This window comes from Hevea brasiliensis, chromosome 2 (genome assembly GCF_030052815.1).
Source record: "Hevea brasiliensis isolate MT/VB/25A 57/8 chromosome 2, ASM3005281v1, whole genome shotgun sequence".
In the NCBI taxonomy this organism is placed as follows: Eukaryota; Viridiplantae; Streptophyta; class Magnoliopsida; order Malpighiales; family Euphorbiaceae; genus Hevea; species Hevea brasiliensis.
In genome coordinates this window covers 2,970,374-2,994,698 of record NC_079494.1, presented here as the reverse complement: position 1 = coordinate 2,994,698, position 24,325 = coordinate 2,970,374, and the positions used below count along the sequence as shown (strand labels likewise).

General features: G+C 40.0%; 3 protein-coding genes and 1 pseudogene across 3 annotated transcripts; 3 read left to right on the top strand and 1 right to left on the bottom strand.

The window, feature by feature from the left end:
- The window catches only part of LOC110634046 (uncharacterized), a 65,532-nt pseudogene extending 50,635 nt beyond the window's left edge, over positions 1-14,897 (top strand).
- A 347-nt stretch (positions 14,898-15,244) lies between these two features.
- On the top strand, positions 15,245-16,215 carry LOC110634052 (dehydration-responsive element-binding protein 2D-like). Its single transcript, XM_021782941.2, has one exon. It carries the CDS (start codon positions 15,372-15,374, stop codon positions 16,089-16,091), a length of 720 nt encoding a protein of 239 aa, XP_021638633.2. The 5' UTR covers positions 15,245-15,371; the 3' UTR covers positions 16,092-16,215.
- A 720-nt stretch (positions 16,216-16,935) lies between these two features.
- On the bottom strand, positions 16,936-19,261 carry LOC110632693 (purple acid phosphatase 2). Its single transcript, XM_058132276.1, has 7 exons — positions 18,743-19,261; positions 18,551-18,662; positions 18,230-18,459; positions 18,020-18,158; positions 17,708-17,928; positions 17,479-17,600; positions 16,936-17,360 (listed from the first exon to the last, which is right to left on the bottom strand). The coding sequence occupies exons 1-7, from the start codon at positions 18,950-18,952 to the stop codon at positions 17,162-17,164; spliced, it is 1,233 nt and encodes a 410-aa protein (XP_057988259.1). The 5' UTR covers positions 18,953-19,261; the 3' UTR covers positions 16,936-17,161.
- A 1,579-nt stretch (positions 19,262-20,840) lies between these two features.
- On the top strand, positions 20,841-21,638 carry LOC110634162 (uncharacterized). Its single transcript, XM_058130573.1, has one exon. It carries the CDS (start codon positions 20,841-20,843, stop codon positions 21,636-21,638), a length of 798 nt encoding a protein of 265 aa, XP_057986556.1.
- The last annotated feature ends 2,687 nt before the right edge of the window (positions 21,639-24,325 follow it).

Here is a 24,325-nt window from a genome sequence, read left to right as displayed (position 1 = left end):
ATGCTTAAAAAAAAAGAGTAGGGGTGAAAACCCAAAAGGGCGCTCCTAGCAAAATGTGTGAAAGAAGGCGAAAACCCCGAAGGGGCGCTTTCTATAAAAAAAAAAAAAAAAAAAAAAAAAAAAAAAAAAAAATCTAGGGGTGAAAACCCGAAAGGGCATCCCGAGAACAAAAAGGGAGAAATAAGGAATAGGGGGGCATGAAACCAGGATGAAGAGGAAATTGTCACGGCATGAGGCTTCAGAGAACTAGAAATAATGGCATTTAAGGGATTTCAAAATCAGCCACAGGGAATATGTGAGATCTATCCTTGTACCCTTATTCTTTAAAACTTCTTCTTTGTTTATATTAAACCATAATAAAATCACACTTCATTCCCTATGCTTCTATCTTTCCCTTATATTCTTTCCCCTATATTTATCTTTCTGCAATCCCGTTATTTAATGCGCTATTTAAATCAGTTAAAATTTTTGCCATAAGATTAAGATTTGACAATTGATAACCTCACGTACTTTACTATGAGATTTGCAGGGAATGACCTAAAAAAAAAAAAAAAAAAAAAAAAAAAAAAAAAAAAACTAGAGGTGAAAACCTGAAAGGGTGCTTCTAGTCATATAGACGAAGGGGAAGTGAAAACCCGCGAGGGAGCTTTTCGGTAGAAAGTCTCAAAAATAGAAAAGGGGCATTTGAAGGAACAAGGCCATAGGTCAAGTCTTGCAACTCGTCCTCCATTCGTCATTGGTCTTCGAGATTCTGTTAAGTACACTTCATTGGGGAAGAACTTCTTGCGTCCGGATTAGACTTGCTTTGTGAGTGCAATTTAAATTTCCTGCCAATTTTAATTTCCTGCAATTTAAATTTCCTGTTATCAACCTCTGGTTCCTTGATCTAAGTTGATTTTAATTTCCTGCCATTTAAATTCCCTGCTATCAACCTCTGGTTCCTTGATCTAAGTTGATTTTAATTTCCCGCATTTAAATTTCTTGCTATCAACCTCTGGTTCCTTGATCTAAGTTGATTTTAATTTTCTGCAATTTAAATTTCCTGCTATCAACCTCTGGTTCCTTGATCTAAGTTGATTTTAATTTCCTGCAATTTAAATTTCCTGCTATCAACCTCTGGTTCCTTGATCTAAGTTGATTTTAATTTCCTGCAATTTAAATTTCCTGCTATCAACCTCTGGTTCCTTGATCTAAGTTGATTTTAATTTCCTGCAATTTAAATTTCCTGCTATCAACCTCTGGTTCCTTGATCTAAGTTGATTTTAATTTCCTGCAATTTAAATTTCCTGCTATCAACCTCTGGTTCCTTGATCTAAGTTGATTTTAATTTCCTGCAATTTCCTGCTATCAACCTCTGGTTCCTTGATCTAAGTTGATTTTAATTTCCTGCAATTTAAATTTCCAGCTATCAACCTCTGGTTCCTTGATCTAAGTTGATTTTAATTTCCTGCAATTTAAATTTCCTGCTATCAACCTCTGGTTCCTTGATCTAAGTTGATTTTAATTTCCAGCAATTTAAATTTCCTGTTATCAACCTCTGGTTCCTTGATCTAAGTTGATTTTGATTTCCTGTATTTAATTTTCTTGTTATCAACCTCTGGTTCCTTGATCTAAGTTGATTTTAATTTCCTGCAATTTAAATTTCCTGTTATCAACCTCTGGTTCCTTGATCTAAGTTGATTTTAATTTCCTGTATTTTATTTTCCTGTTGTCGACCTCTGGTTCCTTGATCCAAGTTGATTTTAATTTTCTAAGTCTTTTTAACTTCTGTTGCCTATCTCTAGGTCACTGGTTTAGGTATGCTTTAGTTCCCTAACTTCGAGCACTTAATCGTCCAAAATATGAGTCTGAATCTTTACATAATTCCTACACGGGAAATTTTCCCTTTAATAGAAATTATGTAAAGAGGGGCAGCTGTCGACACCATATTTTGGCCGATCCCCAGAATCAATAAACTTCGAAACCGATCCCTAGCACTAAGTCTCTTCTTGCCATCTAATCACAGTTCCGATCTCTCTTCACAGAGAGTTGAGTCAATGCTAAGCTCTCGTATCCGTTAAAGCCTTACCGGTCTCTCAAATCATTCACCGATCTCTCAAGCCAATTGTCGAATATCCTGACCAGCTAACTATATTCCCGATCTCTCTTGTCAGACGAAATTGAACTAACACTAGAACCTTGCTGCCAATATTTATGATCGACCTCTCTTTTAAAAGTTTAGGAATAATCAAGTTAAGGTTCCAATCCGGTTTAATGAAGATCCCGATCTTAGATGTTCAAATTTTCAATGAAGTTCTGTTTAGCGTTGGTTCTTTAGCAATCTCATGCATGTTGTATTTTCCGATCCCTCACACTTAGAATAATAATAGTTTTCAGACTCAAAATTTTAATCAACTCAAAATTTTAAATAAATACTTAATGGAGATCGGAGGAGAGTTCTTATCCGGTCTCAAGTCAAAATTTAAATAAACATTAAATAAAGATCGGAGGAGAGTTCTTATCCGGTCTCAACTCAAAATTTTAATAAATATTAAATAGAGATCGGAGGAGAGTTCTTACCCAGTCTCAAATCAAAATTTTAATAAACATTAAATAAAGATCAGAGGAGAGTTCTTATCCGGTCTCAAATCAAAATTTTAATAAAACATTAAATAGAGATCGAAGGAAAATTCTTATCCGATCCCTAAGCTAAAATTTTTATGAATACTTAAAAGGGATCGGAGGAGAGTTCTTATCCGATTCTCAATCCTAAATTTTAAATACCCCAAGAGAGATCGGAGAAGAGTTCTTATCAAAAGGATCAACATGTCTATTCAAGCCTTTCTAACTAATGCAAAGTTAAATCTACTTACCCTTATTAAGGGACGAGGTGGGGTGCCTAACACCTTCCCCACCCGTTTACGGACCCCGAACCTAGAATCTCTGTTTTGAAGTGGTTTTATTTCAATTTATCTTCACAAATGGTTTTCTTTAGTTACCCTCAAAACTAAGGTGGCAACTCCTCACTCTTTCCCACTTCGGTAAGTGATCGTCCAGGCGACCGCAAAATCCCTTGCGACAGTCTGCAACACCATTCTCAAGTGCCACACGTGTTCTTCCTCGGTCCAAGAGTATACCAAAATGTCATCTATGAATACGATGACAAAACGGTCTAAAAATGGCTTGAACACCCGGTTCATTAAGTCCATGAAGGCTGCTGGTGCATTAGTGAGTCCAAAAGACATCACCAAGAACTCATAATGACCATATCTTGTCCTGAATGCCGTTTTGGACACGTCCTCATTCCTGATTCTCAACTGATGGTAGCCTGATCGCAGGTCTATCTTGGAAAAGAATCTAGCTCCTTGGAGCTGATCAAACAAATCGTCGATCCGAGGAAGTGGATACTTGTTCTTCACAGTCACCTTGTTCAGCTGTCTATAGTCAATGCACAACCTCAATGACCCATCCTTCTTTCTCACAAATAGAACAGGAGCACCCCAGGGTGAAGTGCTCGGACGTATGAAACCTTTGTCCAACAGCTCCTGTAGTTGCTCCTGTCAACACCATATTTTGGCCGATCCCCAAAATCAATAAAACTTTGAAACTGACCCCCAGTACTAAGTCTCCTTTTGACAGCTAATCACATTTTCGATCCCTCTTTGATAGACAGTCACATTTCCGATCTCTCCTCACAAAGAATTGAATCAATGCTAAGTCCTCACATCAGTCAAAGCCTTACCAGTCTATTAGATCGCTCACCGATCTCTCAAACCCATTGTCGAATCTCCGACTATCAAGTATATTCCTGATCTCTGTTGGCAAACGAAATAAACTGACAATAGATCTCTTCTTACCAGTTTTATTGCTGATCTCTCTTTCAAAAGTTTAAGAATGATTAAAGGTTCCATACCGGTTTAATGATGACCCCGATCCTAAGTGTTTAAGCCGACTTTGACCAAGCCCCGTTTACCGATCTCATGCTCATTGTGTTTTTCGATCTCTCACACTTAGGTTAATAATCATTTTCAGTTATTTCAACATACTCAGACAATCAAGTGTTTAATAATTTAGAAATTTTCCGATCATAACCATTCATCAAACAAAAAGGGCATTCCACTTCATTTCATTTCAAAAATTTGTACAAGTCATTCGGCTGGGGGATCACTCCCAGCCTAATCTACATTTTGCTCATTTTCTCTCTCATCCTCGGCCTCCTCTTCGCTTTCCTCCTCGCTCGGAGCCAGTCGGCCATCCAAGAGAAGTCCTCCTCTGGTAACGCTCGAGCTCGGCCAAGAGATCCTTGTGAGCGTTCACATAAGCGCCGGCTATTCCTGTCACCATCTCTTCATCTTTTGCCTTAAGCTCCTCAGCAAGGTGAGCGACCTGAGCAGCTTCGTTGGCCCGGAGCGCCTGGACTTCTCTAAGAGCATGATCCCTGTCACGTAACATGAGTCCTGCTCGCCGGCCTTATCCTCATAGTACTTCATGCGCCTCAATTTGAGATATGTAATCTCGAGCGGATGAGAGTTGGGATCGGAGGGATGCCACTTCTTGACTCTTCTTCTTGACCTCCTTACCCAGCGGTGCGCCTTTTCCTGACTATGTGCCGTTCACGGACACTCTACATTCAAACTCATGGATCGGGTCAGGATGTCGTCAAGATTGTCCGGAGACAGTCTGTCCCGATCCTCCCGAAGGCAGATGGAAGACCCCAAGACTTTGGCAAAATCGGGGTTCTCCCGAACAGTCCGGTTGTTCTCCAGGGAAGCAATCAGCACTTGAGCGCCACGAGAAGGGAGCCTCGCAGGAGGTCGAGAACGACCCCCTTCTGTGCTTGGAATAACTGGAGGAGGTGGAGGCGGCTCTTCTCGTTGAGGAGGAGATCGGACAGCTTCTGTGATCGGCGGTCCCGAAGGTCGGGGCGGGCCTCCTTGCGTCTCCCCAGGTTCATGACCGGGTGTTTGAAGCAGTGCCGAACGCTTCATCTCTTTCACCTTACGGGAAATCTCTCTTTCTTTCTTCCGCTTCCTGGAACCTTCACCACCCGCCATACCTGCACAAAGAAGAGGTCAGTGAGATCGCTAAGGTCATGAGATCTGAGATGTAGAAAATACCAATGCCGAGGTCAGAGAGTGGAAGTTCACGATTTTGGCCGGTGATCAGCTGTATGGTCCAATGGTGCAGCTCGGCAGTCACCGCATCTAAACAGGAGAACTTCTGAGTGGCCGCCTGATTCTTCAGTTCCATCACTATTAGGCTTTCCTCCTTGTTTAGGGTAATACGCTTCGGAATCAAGGGCCCCTGGTGCCACCAGCTACGGGGGAAGTCCTCAAAGTAGGTCGGATTTTTGCTCCTCAGAATGAAGAAGCGGTTCTTCCAATTCTTAAGGGAAGAAGGCAGATCGGTAAAGAGCCCACAATGAGGCTTCGCCTGAAAAAACCAGTGCTCATCGTCCTTTCGGCGAGTTAGCCTGTGCAGTTCGGCAAACACCTTAGCCATAGGATTGATTCCCTTAGTTCGGCACAGGCCTCGGAAGGCTACTAAGATCCGCCATGAGTTAGGGTGAATTTGGGCAATGCACACTCGGTGAAATTTTAGGACCTCCTTGAAGAAGTCGTCCAGAGGGAACTGAAGACCGGCCTTTAACTGTTCCTCGTATACCATAACCATGTCATTCTCTTCAAAGAAGTGATCGGCTCGATGATCGCCGTGACACCGGATAAGTTCGTACGAATCAGGACGAATATTGTACTCCTGGCTGAACGATTGCATATCGGATTCTTGCAAGATCGATGGCAGCTTGTCTATAGGAAGATTCTCCCTCCCTGAAGAAGGTGCATGCCTTGATGGTGCGATCTGCCCCCGAGCTGGAACGGAGACCCTAGGAGGTTCTGGTTGTGCGCTCGGCCCGACCACCTCTTCTTCATCAGATGACCACGAGAACTGAATGGAAGGAGGGCTCGTCGCTCTCTGACCTTCGGCGCCGCTCATTTTCAAAGGAAATAAAGAATTTAAACTAAAAAGAAGATCAAAGCCCTTACCGGAGTCTGATCGGCGTCGGAAGAACTTGAGAAAACGAGAGAACTTTGAAGTTATGAGCAAGAGACTGAAAATGACATACAGGAGCAAATGGCTAACCCTTTACCCCTATTTATACTCGTCAGAGCATTTAATGCTCACGATGTCCCAGGCAATGCATCGGTTAACGGGATTCGTCACCGCTCGACACGCCTCTAACACTCCAAATTCCATAAAGAGAACGGCTAATTAGAGATCGGCATATTAAGATAAATGTTTCAAATTGCGGATCAGTTAAGGGTTGTTCAGTTAGGAACCAGATCGGATAAACACATCAGAGATCAGAAAATAATCAATGCAATAATAATAAGATGATAATTGACTTTTATTTCCAAAAGATCGGATTACATCATTTGGGCGATCTCTAGGGATCGGAATAATAGAGATCGGAAGATGGGAGATCAGCATGAGAGATCGGAATAGGAGCGTGGGAGGGATCGAAAGGCAAAAAGAATAAGACAAATCCCAAATAACCGTCGTCAGATTCAGAACCGAGGTAGTTAAAGCGTGGCAGACGAGATCTCCACCGCACGCCTTAGAATCGCCCGCAATGCTGACAGGTGCCAGGGTATGTCATGACAGTCCTGTACATCCCAATCTCCACCGTTGATCTCACTTGTAAGGACAAACTCGGAACCCTTCGATCAAGAGAGAAGACGACAAGACCAGCGTCTTTCGCTCTTAGCCCTCAGATCGTTCTGGACAAGAGGATTTGAGACCGTTAGATTGAAAGAAGAAAAGGACGAATATTCTGAAGAATAATCTCAGCCGTTCATTTTGGTTCTCTTTAATTCTCAAGCATCCGATCATGTCCTTCAAAATCCAGACCCTCCATCTCCCTTAAAATAAATCCTGACCCTTCATGGGGAGCACCCGATTCCTATAAATACCTGCCTGAAAACTGTTCAAAGGGACGAAAAAAAATATATAGACAAGAGGCAGTAACTATAGTGGAATAACTCTGAAACTTAATTCAGTTTGTTACTCTGCTATTTTTTGGAGTTTTCGGAGGAAAAAAAAACTTTTGAAACTAGTTTTCTGAAGTGTTTTCTTGCAAAAGGGATTCTTGAATACTGAAATTTTTCATTTTCAGTTCGTTCATTATCCTGTGGCACTCTCACTTTCTGTCTTTGTTATCCTCTATTTCCATTCATATTGTCTAAGCTCAACTCCACTCAAGCTTGGTTATTTTGACCCGTTTTAACAAAGAATACTTCATTTCGAGGCGAACCATAGTCCTCCGGCTGCCAACCTGCAATCTTGCTACTTTTTGCGATTCTATAGTTAGTTCAATAGACTCGACTCCCTACAGGTCAGTGTTAATATCGTCATTTTATTAAGTCTACTTCTCGTTTCACGTATTTCCTTTTGTCCTCTTTCTTATGCCTGTTGTTTTCTTTAAGTTCATGTCACGCTAAAAAATACAAAGGAAAGGTATGCTCTAGTTTACTCCCGTGCTGGCTAACCCACACTTTTGTTAATCTTTATTATTTCTGAACGTAAGTCATCTAGTCCCGAATTACGTAGAAGTAGCTAGGCAAAATGTAGGTAACTGTGTTTAAAGTGTCTCTTTTAAAAAAGAGGGTCTAAATAATACGTCAGGGAAATAGCAAAATTGAATCACTAGGCTGACATGGAAGGCGACCCGGCATAATGCCATAAGGCGGAATAAAAATCAAAACTCAGATAAGTAAAAGGGTACAGATAGGATACTGGTAAAGTGACCTTAGGGAAGGTCAGCAAAATTCAGTCCAGTGTCCCTTATTTAGTCTCAAAGTACCAACGAATTAAAAGAAGTCTTATTTCGACCTTTGACACCTTTAAATACTAGAACTCTTAAACTTAGACTCCTATGATATATGGCTGCGTCCAAATTTCGAAGAGGTCGGAAGAGAGTCTTTATCCGTTCCTCAAACAAAATTTTTAACAAATAATTTAAAAGAGGTCGGAAGAGAGTCTTTATCCGTTCCTCAAACAAAATTTTTAACAAATAAATATTAAGAGAGATCGGAGGAGAGTTCTTATCCGGTTCTCAATCTAAAATTTAAAATAAATACTTAATAGAGATCGGAGGAGAGTTCTTATCCGGTCTCAACTCAAAATTTTAATAAATAATTTAAAAGAGATCGGAGGAGAGTTCTTATCCGGTCTCAACTCAAAATTTTAATAAATAGAGATCGGAGGAGAGTTCTTATCCGGTCTCAACTCAAAATTTTAATAAATATTGAATAGAGATCGGAGGAGAGTTCTTATCCGGTTTCAACTCAAAATCTTAATAAATATTAAATAGAGATCGGAGGAGAGTTCTTATCCGGTCTCAACTCAGAATTTTAATAAATATTAAAGAGTTCGGAGAAGAGTTCTTATCCAATTCTTAAATTAAATTTTAATAAAATATTCCTTTCAAATAAAATTAACATACAACAGTAACTCACTAAGGTTGTCTCATTTACTTATGTATCTGGGTGATCCGAATTTAGTGAAAAATTAAAATTTCCTTTTGACAAAAGGATTAACATCTCCATCCGAGCCCTCCTAACTAATTTATGAAAAACGCGAAGTTAAATCTACTTGCCCTTATTGAGGGACGAGGTGGGGTGCCTAACACCTTCCCCACCCGTTTACGGACCCCGAACCTAGAATCTCTGTCTTGAAGTGGTTTCATTTCAATCTATTTTCACAAATGGTTTTCTTTAGTTTCCCTCAAAACTAAAGTGGCGACTCCTCACTCTTTCCCACTTCGGTGAGGGTTCGTTCAGGCGACCGCAAAACACCTTGCGACAGCTCCTTTAACTCTTTCAATTCTGCTGGGGCCATCCTGTAAGGTGGCATTGATATGGGGTTTGTACCCGGAACAACATCAATGCAGAACTCTATTCTCCTTTATGGTGGCAACCCTGGAAGCTCTTCAGGGAAGACATCCATGAATTCTCTGACAACAGGAACATTTTCCATGTTGACACCTTCTATAGATGTATCTCTCACCAATGCCAAATACCCTTGGCATCCATGCCTCAACATTTTTCTAGCACTAATTGCTGACACCAAGTTACATGGAGCCACGCTCCTGTCACCATCAAAGCTAAACTCTTCCACACCGGGTATGTGGAAATACACCTTTTTGTTCCTGCAGTCTAAGGTGGCATAATGAGTTGCCAACCAGTCCATTCCCAAAATTACATCAAAATCAATCACTGGTAGAGGAACCAAGTCTGCTGGGAGGATCTTTCCATCCACCACTACTGGGCTACCAGGAAAAACCATATCTACATCTATGTTGTCACTAAGTGGGGTAGCTACTGACAAAGGACATTCTAAGGTTGTAGGGTTTCTACCCAACCTCATGGCAAACACAGGGGAGACAAATGAGTGCGTAGCACTCGGATCTATCAAAACACGAGCCTCATAGCAACAGACCAGAAGAATACCCGCCACAACTGCATTTGAAGCTTGAGCATCCTGGTGGGTCAGGGTGAAAACCCGAGCTTGACCCCTACCCTGAGTGGCGTAACTCGACATCGACTTCTACCTCCTGATCTGCCTCCAAATCCACGTCCCCCTTGTCCTCGGCCCTGTTGGCCACTAAACTGACTGCCTGCCATGCTGGAAGCACCCGGATACAATTGGCGAGGAACATTTGCAACAGAACCCTGTGACCCCATCTGTGGCTCACTGAACATGGGGCATTCTCTAGCAAAGTGACCTGGTTGGCCACACCTAAAGCATACTCCTGAACCCATCAAACAAGGTCCTGAATGTCCTCTTCCACACTGTGCACAAGGTGCCAAAGAGGATCCTGAACCAGACCCAGAACTACTGTACCCTGAACTGTGACCACTGCTGGATCCGTATCCAGGTCTGAACCCTCGAGGTTTGTGTCTAAAACCGCTCTTCTTGTTCCTACTTTTTCCTGTGTAATTACTCTGGCCACCACTGTCTAGAGTACCCATTTGGGGAACACCGGTAGAACCCTCTGCTCTGTTTTTCTTTGCTCTTCCGCTGTCATCCACAGCATAGCTAGTCTCGATCTGTCTAGCTCGATCAACCATCACATCAAAAGACTAATTAGACATCATGGCCAGGTTTGCATACCTCCTGTCAAGCCCCTTTAGGAACTTCTTCACCTTCATAGTTTCTGTAGCAACTGCTGTAGGGGCATACCTGCTCAACTCAAGAAATTCTGTAGCATATTCATCTACAGACCTGCCATTCTGTCTTAAGGCCTCAAAGGCCCACTGTTTCTGATCTCTGAAGCTTTCTGGCACAAACCGATTGATGAACAGTTCCACAAACTGAGTCCACGACAAACCCTCCATCCGAGGTAACACATAGTCATTCATCCATTGTCTAGGCATAGGCCCCATGACATGCTGTATACACTCTATTAGTCTTCTATCACCAATCGCAATTGCTCGCCTGTTTGCAGGAATCCAAAAACCGATATGCATCGTCTGACACATCATAAGTACCAGGCACCAATTTCTTGAAATTTATGATCTGTTTGTAAGGTTCTCCTCTTGGTGCGGTGGATTGCTGCTGCTGTGGAGGGTGGACCATATACTGTGCCATCATATCGATGGTCCTTTGCAAACCAACTAGAGTAGCTGCCATGGGGTCCATGGGACCCTGTGCCATGAAAGACTGATCCTGAACTGTTGGCAGCTGCTCTTCTACTTGAGCAGCTCTAGGCCTCCTACCCCGCCTCCTCGGGGCAGGCGCCTCATCCTGTGCCGACACCTCGTCAGGCACATCTGGTTCTGGTGCAGTGGCAGCTCTCCTGCTTCTACGCATTTTCCTGAAATTCAGCAGCATTAGCCCACAAAATTCAAAACAGTATGTTACACAGCTCTATAGACTCATACTTATACATAATTATATGAAGCAGAAACTAGAAGCAAAGATGACAATGCAAGACGAATGTGGACCCTATTTTCCGCATGTGACTCCTAGTAGACTCTTCCCAACACTTAGACAATTTTTCCCTATGAATCTGGTGCCTAAGCTCTGATACCACATTTGTCACGACCCAACCTATGGGCCGGACTGGCACTAGGACCTGGGCCAGCCTAAAGCCCCCGAGGCCCGTAGTAAGCCTAACTATTCATTAATCCAACTCTAAGGCCCATTTGGGCCCAATATCAAGAAATCAACCGGACGGAGTCCGGCCATAAAGTGGACCTTTCAACGGGGAGTTTTTGGCTCACCCGACCTGTAAACAAAATATATCATCAATTGGGGAGCTCAGCTCACCCTCCACATACTCATCAGCATAAAAATAAATGGGAGCTCAACTCCCTCATCCAATCCATCAAACAGGCATATCATTATATGTTTACAGGTCCAATATGATAATAATATTACAGACCAAAATCAAATAAATACTTCTAACACATGCGGAAATTCTAGGAGTTAATAAAATTATACAAACATTGATAAACAACCTGCAAGGAAAAGAAGCAGGTTAACCTCAAAAATATCCTCATGTGGCCTGAAAAAATATTGAACAGGAGTGAGCGTTCGACTCAGAGAGTAAAATATCAATTTTAACCATAATCTCTATAACTATCTAAAACTAATGCACCCTGTAGAGTGAAATGCAACATCAACAACATTTTCACATCATAACATCAAAAAGGTAATTTGGAGCACTCACACATATCAATCATAATATATGGGAGCTGATCCCCTGTACAGCTCTCTTAAATCCAACCTGGTGCCAGCGAAGAACTCAAGCCGGACTTCCGCTTAATAAACCAAATCGGGGGTCCCAGCGAAGAACTCAAACCGTGACTACCCCTCGAAGGATCGGGTCCCAGCGAAGATCTCAAGCCGTGACTACCCGTCCTATCCATAGTCTGCATCACACGCACGCCAACGCACGCACACTGCTCCAAATTACCACAGCAACATACATGGCACTTTCACAATTATGAATGCAATATAAATCGTGCCTAAAGTTTATCTACATAAATATATGCATATAAGTGATGCATGGGCATGCTTGAACATATAATAATAGTGAAATTATAATTAAATTAATATTTTACTCACAAATTTGACAACGGTCACTGTGGCGGCTGAGCGGAGGAAGAAGGCTGTCCCGGCTTACCTGACAATTACATTATATTTATTTAACACAAATGACTCAATAAAATCAAGAAAAGACCAAATACGTCCTAAGTCGTGCCGAAAATCCGGCAGAGTCTCCCCTATACCTAGGACCTACCCAACCTGCAAAATGGCTCAAAACACACTTCTATATTCACAATCCATATATCCACAGCTCAATCATATCACACAGCCCCTCCTGGGCCCATCAAATCAGTCATCTATCACAATATGTAAAATTTCAATTTAGTCCTTATAATTGATCATTTTTGCAAAAACTACCCAAACAAGCTCTAAAAATTCTAAAACTTTGGCCCGCGGTCCTTAGCAATATTACTAGGCTATTGCAAAAAGAATCATAATTTTCTGAGCTACCACGAATATTTTATGGATTTTTAATCCTATTTAAGCACTAGAAAATTAAGAAAAAGGAAGGTTCGGGTTTACCTTTGCCGATTCTGACTTCGGGGACGCGCTCGGGATGTCTGACAATGGGGGGGTAGCCAAAACCTCGGTCCAATTCGGAGACTTTTCCGGTAACGGGTCTGTCTGGCCCGAAATTTGCAGACCTGGTCAACTGTCGAATTTCCGTGAATTGAGGATACCTACATGAAGCCCACAACACGGGGGTTAGTACATAAATTTTTCAGAATTTTCTAAGCTCATTTAATGCTCAGAAAAACACTGCGAAGTTCCGTGGGACCCATCGAAAAACGGTGTCAGAAAAATTCGAAATTTATGTCGCCGCGAAGCTCTCGACAAGTGGAGCGCTCTGGTACTCTCGGTTTTCTCGTGGGATTCACGGTTTGCGAGAAATCTAGCCCGAAAGTCAAAATGGGCTAACCGCTCAATGGATTTTGGCGTTCTTGGTGTCTATGGAAAGCTCTCAACGAGTAGATGATTTTAGACACAAGACCCTGTCCGATTGGGGGCCGGATCGGCCGGATTTTGGCCAGGAAGACGAACGGTCGCGCGCGCGAAGGAGGGACGTTCGCGCGCGTGAGGGAGGGACGTTCGCGCGCTGCCAGCGATTTGGGGCGGCGTGGCCGGGACACTGGGGTCGATGCGTATGAGCCGGGAGGCAGGGGAGGTGGCGGCGCGGCAAGGGGAGGAGGGAGTAGAGAGAAAAGAGAGAGAGAGAAGGGGAGGAGGTCGGACGCGCGCGGGAGGAAGAAGGAAGAAAAAGAAAAGGCCGGTCCGATTCGACCGGTTCGATCCGGTCCGATTCGATTCGGCCGGTCAGATTCAGGATACAAAATTTTGAACTTTTACTCTGCCTCGGGACCGAAAACGAGGTCCAAAAATTCCGAAAAAATTCCAGAAAACTCAGAAAAATTCGTAGATTCCAAATATATTTTTAGTTTTGCCACGTGGTCTTTAAATTAATTTTTAAAAATCATCAAAATTTATATTTTCGAAAAATCAAACCCGATTTTTAAAATCCTAAAAATCTCAAATAATTTCTTAAAATTTAAATAAAAATTAAAATATCAATATTACTCATAAAATAATAAATTTAAAATTTTTGGGGTGTTACATCTTAAGTCCTATTTAGCATTGAGTTTCAGAGTCTGAAACTGCTTTTGTGAATAAAAGCATCATTTTAGATGCCGTTAAGAAAAGCAATTTGAAAAAATTTATTTTGTTATTTGAGTATTCTTATGACTAAAACTGGTCAAATTTAATTTTTAATTATTTTTTAATACTCTTTAATTAATATATTTAAAAAATTAATTTTCTCAACAGCAATTTCATCAATAATACCAAAGGCCCTTAGTGTCACTTGTATCATGTAACTTTAGGGGTTTTTTTTTTTCTTTTTTTTTTTTTTATTTTTGGCTTAATTTTGTCCACGTCAATTTATTTTACTCCACATTAGCCTCATTTCGTCCGCATCAGTAACATTTAACATAGAAATGATGGATTAGCACGGTGATTAATGTGTTTCTTGATTTTAATTACAACTTCTTCCTCTCAATTATCAAGGAGGAGTTTGATCTGCACGTTCTGATTGCATATGTAAAAAATCATGGACTATACCCACATCTCATATTAGAGTAGATTTTTATATTAATGCTAATTAGTTTTAAATTATATATTTTGAGATTTAATTAAATTAATGAAGAAAAGAGTGAGTAAAAAACATGAGAGATTTAAAATGGTATGAAAAGTAGCAGCATCATATGGCTTATAATTTTTAAATATTAATATAAAATTAATTTAAACAGAACTGAATAATAAAACAAATGATTTATATAACCCCTCTCAATTAATTTGAAATTAAAATTACTGTTTAGTTATTATTATTTATTATTCACAATTAAAATTTCTATAGAAATGTTGAGCAAATTGCTGTGTGTTGAACGTTGTTAAAAGGTTTTTAAACATGATGAATTGAATATATATGCTTGAAGATTACATTTTCCGTTCATGATGAGATTTATTGCAGGATTATAGAGGTGGGAATGGGTTACTTGCTCATATTGAAGACTTCTATTAGAGATCCACTGCATCAATCCCTAATGGAGGCGAAAGAATTGATGATAGAGGAATTGAATTCGTGATATTCTATTCATTTTTAGCGTATGACTATAATGCATGAACAGAGAGGCATTGGGTTGCCAAATGGAGTGCGAGGTGGAGGACCTCCAGGGCTCTTCTCACTGATCTGGCAGGAGAAATTCAGTGTACGGTATACATAGTGGGTCTTAGCACTGGTGCATGAATTCCAAGCCCGAAACTTGACTCTGTATGCACTGTTTGACTCTCTGCCTCATGAGAGTCAGGAGCCCCCACGTATCAATCAATTTGAGATGCCCAGTACGTTCTTATCCCCAACCTCTTATGCACCGCCTCCAATAGTAAATGGCCATTATCCAACCAAAATTAACAACACAACCCCTAAATGCAACCGGCCTCCTTCTCCCTGCTTGCCACCTGAGCTTATGTACGGACAAACTCCTTCAGCCATGTGTGTCTATTGCACTAATATCTGTTGACACGAACATTCTGGTTCTTCTTGCCATGTATCAGCCCTCACCCATTTAAGGACACGTCTCGTTGTTACTCTATCGATGCAATTATCCCTCCTTGCTGCTGTCTAAATACCCGCCCTCCCCTTTCTATAATGCGCTCATCACCTTCGTTAACGTTACTTTCTACTTGGATTTCCTTATTATTTCTCTCTCTCTCTCTCTTTTAATATGTCAAAATCAATCATGACTCCTTTTAGAGAGAAAAAACACTTCAGGAAGCCTGCACAAGCTAGTTCAAGGAAAGGGTGCATGAGAGGCAAAGGAGGCCCAGAGAATGCACTCTGCACTTATAAGGGTGTCCGCCAGAGAACTTGGGGCAAATGGGTAGCTGAAATTCGAGAACCTAATCGCGGTGCCCGTCTCTGGCTTGGTACCTTCGACACCTCTCATGATGCTGCCATGGCTTACGATGCTGCTGCTCGTAAACTATATGGCCTTGAAGCCAAGCTCAACCTGCCGGAGTTGCATCTCAACAATAACCAATTTCCAGCCCGTTCAGGCAATACCCAGGTTGCCCAAATCCAAATGGGAAACCAATCCCATGTCCTGGATAATTCAAGTGCCACATGTTTATCAAGCACCCCAATCATAAGGTCTAGTGAAATCAATCCAGAGTACTATAGCCATGACTCGGTTATGCCTTTCGCTAGCGAGAACGTGGAGCCCGATGGCAAGGTAGCAGAAAATGAAGGAAATTTTGGGCAAAATCAAGAGGGAATCGACGAGTTAACAAATCTAAACGTGAACCTGCCTTTGTTTGATGCTTCAATTTGGACAGAGGCAGCAATGTCAATAGATTTCCCAGCGTTGGATGACCCCCTAATTTTCGGCGGAAACCTGATGGAAGGAACAGGGTGGGACCCGTTGCAGTCTGCGTGGTGCAAGTAAAAATGGCCAACTCTGTCCATCTCCTGACATGGCTGGCCACGCATAGCCACCTCAAGTTTTCTGGGCTTTATCGTGGCTCTTGTATATTACAGGCACCTATACATATATCAGTCACGTGCTTCTACTGCTGTGATTATATTCAATAGTTGCTATGTAATATATACAAAAAAATAATAATAATAATAATAATAATAATAATAATAATAATAATAATATATAAAGAAAAAAAAAATATATATATATATATAGTCTTAGTGTATGTACAACCTACTGTCTCAGCTAATTTCATTTCATATATATAAACAATTTCATTCTCACAGCAGCTATTGTTGGGGTGTCTAGCATTTCTGCCATGGCAGAGGGCATATGGGCCGAGTCACATATTCGAAACGTAGCGTTGTTTGTTATCCAATAAATAAATTAGATTGCACCTCTACTAACGATTTAAGCTTTTTGTCACGGTGATAAGTGCTCAGATACGTTTTCAAAGAACATTTAAATACTTGAAAAAAATGGCTAATGTTGTTTAAAATAAAAAATACCAGCAACTTTTCTCCTGTTAATGTGATACTGATCTGATAGGGCCTTTGACATCCGAAAAGTAGAATTGACTCTGCTACTATTAACAGATGATCACTTGTCTGTTGTCTCCACATCAGAACGCTTCACCAATTGTGGGAATTCTTCGTTATTGGAAGCATTCATGATTCACCCTATATGTTATGCTTCTTATATATGTACCATCACCCACATTTTGTAAGGTAAGTTAAAATAATGGTAATTGACTGGTTACCATATAGTTCATGCGTATTCCCAAATTCATTCCGTTTTATAAATAAAATCATGTCATAAACCACTCACAAATCTTTATTTATAATTAAATGCCTCACAAGATAGGCAAATATATATATATATGTATATTGTGTGAGGAGAAGATTAGCAAATATTACAAGCAAATTATTCAGCACATCAATGGTGAAACATTGATTACTGCAGTTTATTTGATGCTTAGATCGTTAATTATTTCTGCATGGCAGACCAAGAGCTAGCTAGCTACTGGCTTTCTTGTTTCATGATGCAGCTACAGATGATTCTTTTGATGATATGTGATATCGATTGAACAACCATGCAGAATCAGCAGTCACAGAATTGACTTCTTGATTTCGATACCAACTCCAATGGGCATGAGTCATGTTCTTTATTTTAAGAATCCCATGCCCAAAGCTTGCTTCCCGAAAGGCTGAGTAGTTTGGTTGAGGCTCTGTCATGCTGATTAAAAAGATTGTAGAAAAAACACAATCACCACAGGAAATTTCAGGATTAATTCAAGTGCAGGAGATTTCAGGATTAATTCAACTAATATTGTGATTATGATAAGAGCAAATACTTCTTTGCCAATCCTTCTATATTTCCTCCATCTCCAATGGTTATGTAAACAGGGGCAGTCTGATCAATTTTAGGAGTGCATTCCTTGTTTGTGATATTGTATGCGATATTTGACACAGGTTCCTGTGATATTATACCAACACAGTATTAACTAAACCACTGGATAGAAATTTGTATTTTTTTCACCTAACTCGAACTCGAGATCTCAAGTTGTAGAAATGTGTACTTACAGATCGTTCATAGGCATGAACATGGCCAGCAAAGACAATATCAACTTTGTGCTGGACAAACAATTTCTCGTGCAGAGCTCTCATGGTTTCACCTTCCATATAGTGAGATACGTAAGAGTTATACATTGGGCCATGCATAACAACTATAAGCCATGGTGTCTCATTCCTGTCCACTTTAGGCAGCTCTTCCTCTAGCCAGAAGTTTTGAGGAGTGTATTGACCTGAAAATTTACATTGCTGTAATCTATGATCTTAAGCTTCTTTAACAGGACCTGGCTTAGTACGATGAAAAAAAAAACTTAAAATTGTTACCTAAAGCTGAGTAAGTGGACAAGACAATAACGTAAGCAGAAGCTCTCTTGATGGAGTACCAAAGAGGGGATGTGCTATTTGATGCTTTATATGGGGTATGATATCTGTGCGTAAAAGGCTTAAAGGGTTTAGGTTCACCCTGCAAAAAACAGTACATTAGTTATAAAAAATTTCAGTAAGCCAAGAGGCAGAGGTAATTTCAGGCCTTACGAGTTGAGGAGCCCAGTCAACTTCATGATTCCCTGCAGACCAAATCCAAGGTTGGTAAGCAACACTTCTTTCTGTGAATCTTCCCCATGTGTCCCACCTTACGTTGTTATGATCTGGATAATGGTCAGCATAAGACAGGTCCCCAACATACAGAACTGTCTTTCCTTTTGCCGGATTCGATTCATAACTTGTTAGTGTCCGATTCGAATCATAAGTTTGACCAAGATCCCCTGCTCAATATGCTACTAGATATAGTAAAATGAAGGCAAAATACTTCATAAATAGATTAAAAAAAAAGAAACTATATTAGAGCTTGGCTACCTATAAGGCCAAAAGTATAAGGGACATCAGGGCCTGATTTAGGAGGAGTTTCGAACCAGAATTTACGTGTAGTATTCCCTATCCCGACCACATAGTTATATCTAGTATCAAACTGCATTTGTTATAAAATTGAGTCATAAACCCCAGAAACAAAGATATTTTGGTGAGTGAAAACTCCTCACAGGTTCATACCTCCAAATTCTTGATGGTGCAATGGTGGATGTAACCAGAAGTATAATTGTAGTACTTGTATCTAACATGGAAACCTTCTGCAAGTAATCTGACCCCACTAGTTTCAGACCAGTAAAGCACTGTATCTGAACCTGGTTCATCTGTGGTGACCCACGAGACTATAACACCATTTCCTTTATGATCTCCTTGTGTTATATGTACCTTTCTCATCACAGTGGAAAAAAAAAAAAAAAACACATTACTCAAGATTAGCACGTGACCTCAATTAACTCTGTATGAAGAAAAATGAGGAGGACAAGTAAAAGATAGAGATATGCTTGCCTGTTGAGGAGCATTAAAACCAGGAGGAACTTTAAACACGTCACTGTCTAGTGGCATATCAGTAGAGGATTCCTGTTTCCTTACATAACTGCTTGTTATTCCACCACTTGATGTCTCTGCAAAACTAAGTACCAATCCCACAACAGTAACAACAACAAAGTCCCACCTCATTTTCTTCTCTGCTCCACAATCCAAATTCCAGGCACTCTATAAGAGGAAAGTTTAACGTTTTATAGTTAGGTTAGCTTGTTTCCGTCGTAACCCAGTGAATAATTTTTCCAAACTTGCAAGTACAGATTTTCAAGTCCCTATTATTTTATATATTTACTAATCGTGACAACGGACTCTCCAACCTATCTTCTACCTTCCTTCTTGCTTGTAGGGTCACAAATGGTAAGATCCTACCTGTGGCTTTTCGAGCCGCATCAGTAATAAAAGAAAATTTCCCTCTTTAATATATATTAATTTTCTAGTTTTTTTTCGTCGCTTTGTCTTTTTCAAAAGGAGTAAAATGCAAGTACAAATACCTTCAGCAAACAAAGAAATCACTGTATGAGAGCGAAAGAAAGACAGTACAACCATAAATTTTTCATTTTTAGAACATATTCAAATCTTAAGATTTCTTGCGAGTCTTATAATTTTTTTTATATTTTTTTTAATGGTTAGATGAAGAAAATATAACTTCAAGCATCAGGTTAGTTTGATTTTCTATTTCTGAAGATAAAGACGTACAGAAATTATAACTTCATATTTATCCTTAATTTAAATCTTTACTTCAACATAGTCTGAACATAATTAACTTGAAAGTTATAAACTACATATCAGAATATGGATATTATCCATACATATATGAAAATATTACACATTATAAAAGATTCTGAATTATCTGCGAAAAATTTTTCTTATATTTTCAACACAATGATTGAGTGAGGAGAGAACTTGCTGCAGCCTACACATTTTATCTTTAGGATGAGGATTGCAAAATGGTCATCCTTTCATAATGTAGCTGTGGATGATTCTTCTAAGGAGCTCCAATAATATTGATGAACAATAATACGCAGAATCAGCTTCCACGGTATAGCTTTCTTGATTGTGATGCCAACTGAAATAGGCATGAGTCCTGTTCTTTCTATCAAGAAGACCATGGCCAAAGCTGGACAATACATTTAACTTAGGACATCTAATTAAGTAAAAAAATCTGGAAGAAAAAGCAAAAAAACTGGAAGACGAGCAAAACAGAGACCAACTCAAGAACCATGCTGTACAATTCAATCAAATCAAGCTATTGAATGTGTGCATCAGTAGCTACAGGGTTGCTGATATGGATGCTGACATGGCTAGAAGAGGTGGCTACATATGTGAAACTAAGGCTGCAGGCTCAGGTTTGAATGCCAAGTGTCTTTAAGATCAGGTTGTAAGTGCTGCAACTGATATTCAGTACAACATATGCTCTTTGACCAAGTTTTTAGGAGATTTATTTTGATTTTACGTTATTTACTAGCTGTTAAAGTTAGTAACTAAAGTTTAGGAAGTTTATTGCTTTTATTTCTGGTTTTTAGTTGCAAACTCATGTATTTAAGTAGATCATTATTCAATAAAAAGGATAACCTTCTCCCATTTTCTTTTGTTCCTAATATGCTCTCTTTCTTAGTTAAGTTTAGCTAAGTTAAAATTCCATCAAATTGGTATCAGAGTTGTCCTCTTAAAGGGACTTGTGAGTAAACCGAGTGAACCTCACCAAAAAGGCCTAAACATCTTGCTTCAATCCATTAAATAAATGGATTCTGAAATACTATTCATAGCACTAGCACCACCAGTGTTTAATGGTGACAATTATCATGTCTGGGCAGTCAGAATGGAGGCATACCTAGAGGCAAATGATCTTTGGGAAGTTGTTGAGGAAGACTATGAAGTTCTTCCATTACTAGACAATCCAACATTGGCACAGCTCAGAAATCATAAGGAAAGGAAAGCAAGAAAGTTAAAGGCAAGAGCTTCTTTGTTTGCTGTTGTCTCATCAACAATTTTCGCTAGAATTATGACAATGAAATCAGCATTTGAAATTTGGAATTTCCTCAAGAATGAATATGAAGGAGATGAGAGGATTAAGGGAATGCAAGTGCGGAACCTAGTTAGAGAATTTGAGATGCAGAAAATGAAAGAGTCAGAGACAATTAAAGAATATGCTGATAAGCTTCTTAGCATTGTCAACAAGGTAAGATTACTTGGTTCTGAATTTTCTGATTCAAGAATAGTTCACAAAATACTAGTAACTATCCCTGAAAGATTTGAAGCTACCATTTCTTCCTTGGAGAATGCTAAAGATCTGTCAAGAATTAGCTTGGCAGAACTTCTAAATGCTTTGCAGGCCCAAGAACAAAGAAGAATAATGAGGGCTGAAGGTTCTGTGGAGGGTGCATTGCAAGCTAAATTGCAAATCAAGAGAAACAAAAAGAAGAATTCTAGCACACCAGAAGCAACTGCTAACACCAGCAACAGTAGTGGAGAAAACAACAAAGAATTTCCTCCTTGCAGACACTGTGGCAAAAAGGGTCATCCACCTTTTAAGTGTTAGAGAAGACCTAATGTTAAGTGTGATAAGTGCAACAAGTTGGGGCATCATGAGAGAATCTGCAAAAGCAATTTTTAGCAGAGGAAAGAGGCTCAAGTTGCAGACCAGCAGGAGGAGGAAAAGCAGTTGTTTGTAGCAACCTATTTTGCAAGCAGCAGCTCAAGTGAATGTTGGCTAGTGGATAGTGGTTGTACCAATCACATGACCTATGATCAAGAGCTTTTCAAAGAGCTAGACAGATCAGAGGTATCAAAAGTCAGAATTGGCAATGGTAAGCACATTACTGTTAAAGGAAAGGGAACTGTAGCCATTGAAAGTTGCACAGGTACAAAATTAATTACTGATGTTTTATTTGTACCTGATATTGACCAAAACTTGCTAAGTGTGGGACAGTTACTTGAGAAGGGATTTAAAGTCATCTTTGAAGATAAGCAATGTCTAATCAAGGATGCCAATGATAAGGAAGTCTTCAGAATCAAAATGAGAGGCAAAAGCTTCTCACTAGATCCAATTAAGGAGGAGCAAGCAGCTTATCCTATTACTATGAGAAACACAGAGACCTGGCACAAAAGACTAGGTCATTTTCATCATGCAGCAATCTTGTCTATGCAAAGGAATCAGCTAGTTCAGGGATTGCCACACTTGGAAGCTGATGTGCCAAATTGCAAGGCTTGTCAATTTGGCAAGCAAGTAAGATTACCCTTCTCACAGTCAACTTGGAGAGCAACTGAGAAGCTGCAACTCATCCACACTGATCTGGCTGGACCTCAGAGAACTCCTTTACTTAAAGAGAGTAAATATTACATAGTTTTCATTGATGACTTCACCAGAATGTGTTGGATTTATTTTCTCAAGTTTAAGTTAGAAGTTGCAAGAGTTTTTTTGAAATTCAAGCAGTGGATTGAGAACCAAAGTGCTTGCAAGATTCAAGTTCTAAGGTCTGACAATGGCAAAGAATATACTTCAGAACAATTTAACTTGTTCTATGATGAAGCAGGCATTGAGCATCAGCTCACTGCTCCATAAACTCCACAACAAAATGGAGTGAGTCAAAGGAATAACAGAACAATTCTGGAAATGGTCCGGTGCATGCTCTATGAAAAAGGATTGCCTAAGGAGTATTGGGCAGAGGCTGCAAACACTGCAGTATTTCTATTAAACAGACTTCCCACCAAAGTAGTGAATGGGAAAACTCCTTTTGAGGCCTGGTATGGTTACAAGCCCTCTTTGCAAAATTTTAAAGTGTCTGGATGCTTTTGTTTTACTCGTGTGCCACAGATTAAAAGAGATAAGCTTGATAAGAAAGCTGAGCCTGGCATCTTTGTGGGATATAGCTCAATATCTAAGGCTTACAGAGTTTTCCAACCTCACATAAGGAAAATTCTCATAAGCAGGAATGTGCACTTCATGGAGAATGAGCAATGGAGCTGGAATACTACAGAAAAGAAACTGATTGCTGATCCTATACAAAACTAGGATGAATTAGTTAATGACCCTCCTGTAAGAGGCATTAGATTGCTCTCTGATGTTTATCAAAGATGCAGTGTTGCTATTCTTGAACCAGAAGGATATGAAGAGGCTGAAAATGATCCAAGATGGATGGTTGCAATGCAGGAGGAGTTGAGAATGATTGAGAAAAATCAGACATGGGAGCTGGTTGATAGACCTGAGCATAGAAAAGTCATTGGTGTTAAATGGGTGTTCAGAATCAAGCTGAATGCAGATGGCTCCATTAACAAGCACAAGGTAAGGCTAGTGGTGAAAGGCTATGCTCAAGTGTTCGATGTAGATTACTCAGAATAGGTGGAAGGTATTTCAACTTGACGTTAAATCAGCTTTTCTCAATAGATATCTACAAGAGGAGATTTTTGTTGAACAACCGGAGGGATTTATTGTAAAGGGTCAAGAGAACAAAGTTTATCTCCTTAAGAAAGCTCCATATGGATTAAAATAAGCTCCAAGAGCTTGGTACAGCAGAATTGATCAACACTTGCTGGACCTAGGCTTTATAAAGAGTTTGAGTGCGTCCACTCTGTATGTTAAGCATGCTGATAAAAATATTGTGATTGTCTCACTTTATGTAGATGATCTTTTAGTGACAGGAAGCAATGCAACACTTATTGAGCAATTCAAGAAAGAAATGACAAGGGTGTTTGAGATGACTGACTTGGGAGCTATGGCATTCTTTCTTGGCATGGAGATCAAACAAAATCAGCAAGGCATTTTCATATTCCAAAAGAAGTATGCTAAGGAGATCCTAAAGAAATTTCAGATGGAGGAGTACAAGCTAATGAGCACTCCTATAAATCAAAAGGAGAAGTTTTACAAGGAAGATGGAACTGAGAAAGTGGAGGAGACTAACTACAGAAGTCTTATTGGCTGCTTGATTTATCTCACAGCAACAAGACCTGACATACTACATGCTGTGAGTATTCTATCCAGATTCTTACATTGTGCTAGTGAATTGCATCTTAAAGCTGCTAAACGCGTGCTTAGATATGTCAAAGGAACATTTGATCATGGAATTTTATTTCAACAAAGCCAGGATTTTCAGTTTCTTAGTTTCTCGGATAGTGAATGGGCTAGTTTCTATGATGATATGAAAAGTACTTCAGGGTATTGCTTCACACTTGGCTCAGGAGTATTTTCATGGAGTTCAAAAAAGCAGGAGATAGTGGCTCAATCAACTG

Bases quoted from the DNA above. Each gene is read 5' to 3' on its own strand.
- LOC110632693 (XM_058132276.1), bottom strand. From the start codon at position 18,952: ATGAGAAAGGTACATATAACACAAGGAGATCATAAAGGAAATGGTGTT. The intron at 18,663-18,742 runs GTATGAACCTGT...TAACAAATGCAG, and splicing joins GCACCATCAAGAATTTGGAG to TTTGATACTAGATATAACTA. The intron at 17,361-17,478 runs GTATTTGCTCTT...CTTTTTAATCAG, and splicing joins ATAGAAGGATTGGCAAAGAA to CATGACAGAGCCTCAACCAA.
- LOC110634052 (XM_021782941.2), top strand. From the start codon at position 15,372: ATGTCAAAATCAATCATGACTCCTTTTAGAGAGAAAAAACACTTCAGG.
- LOC110634162 (XM_058130573.1), top strand. From the start codon at position 20,841: ATGGATTCTGAAATACTATTCATAGCACTAGCACCACCAGTGTTTAAT.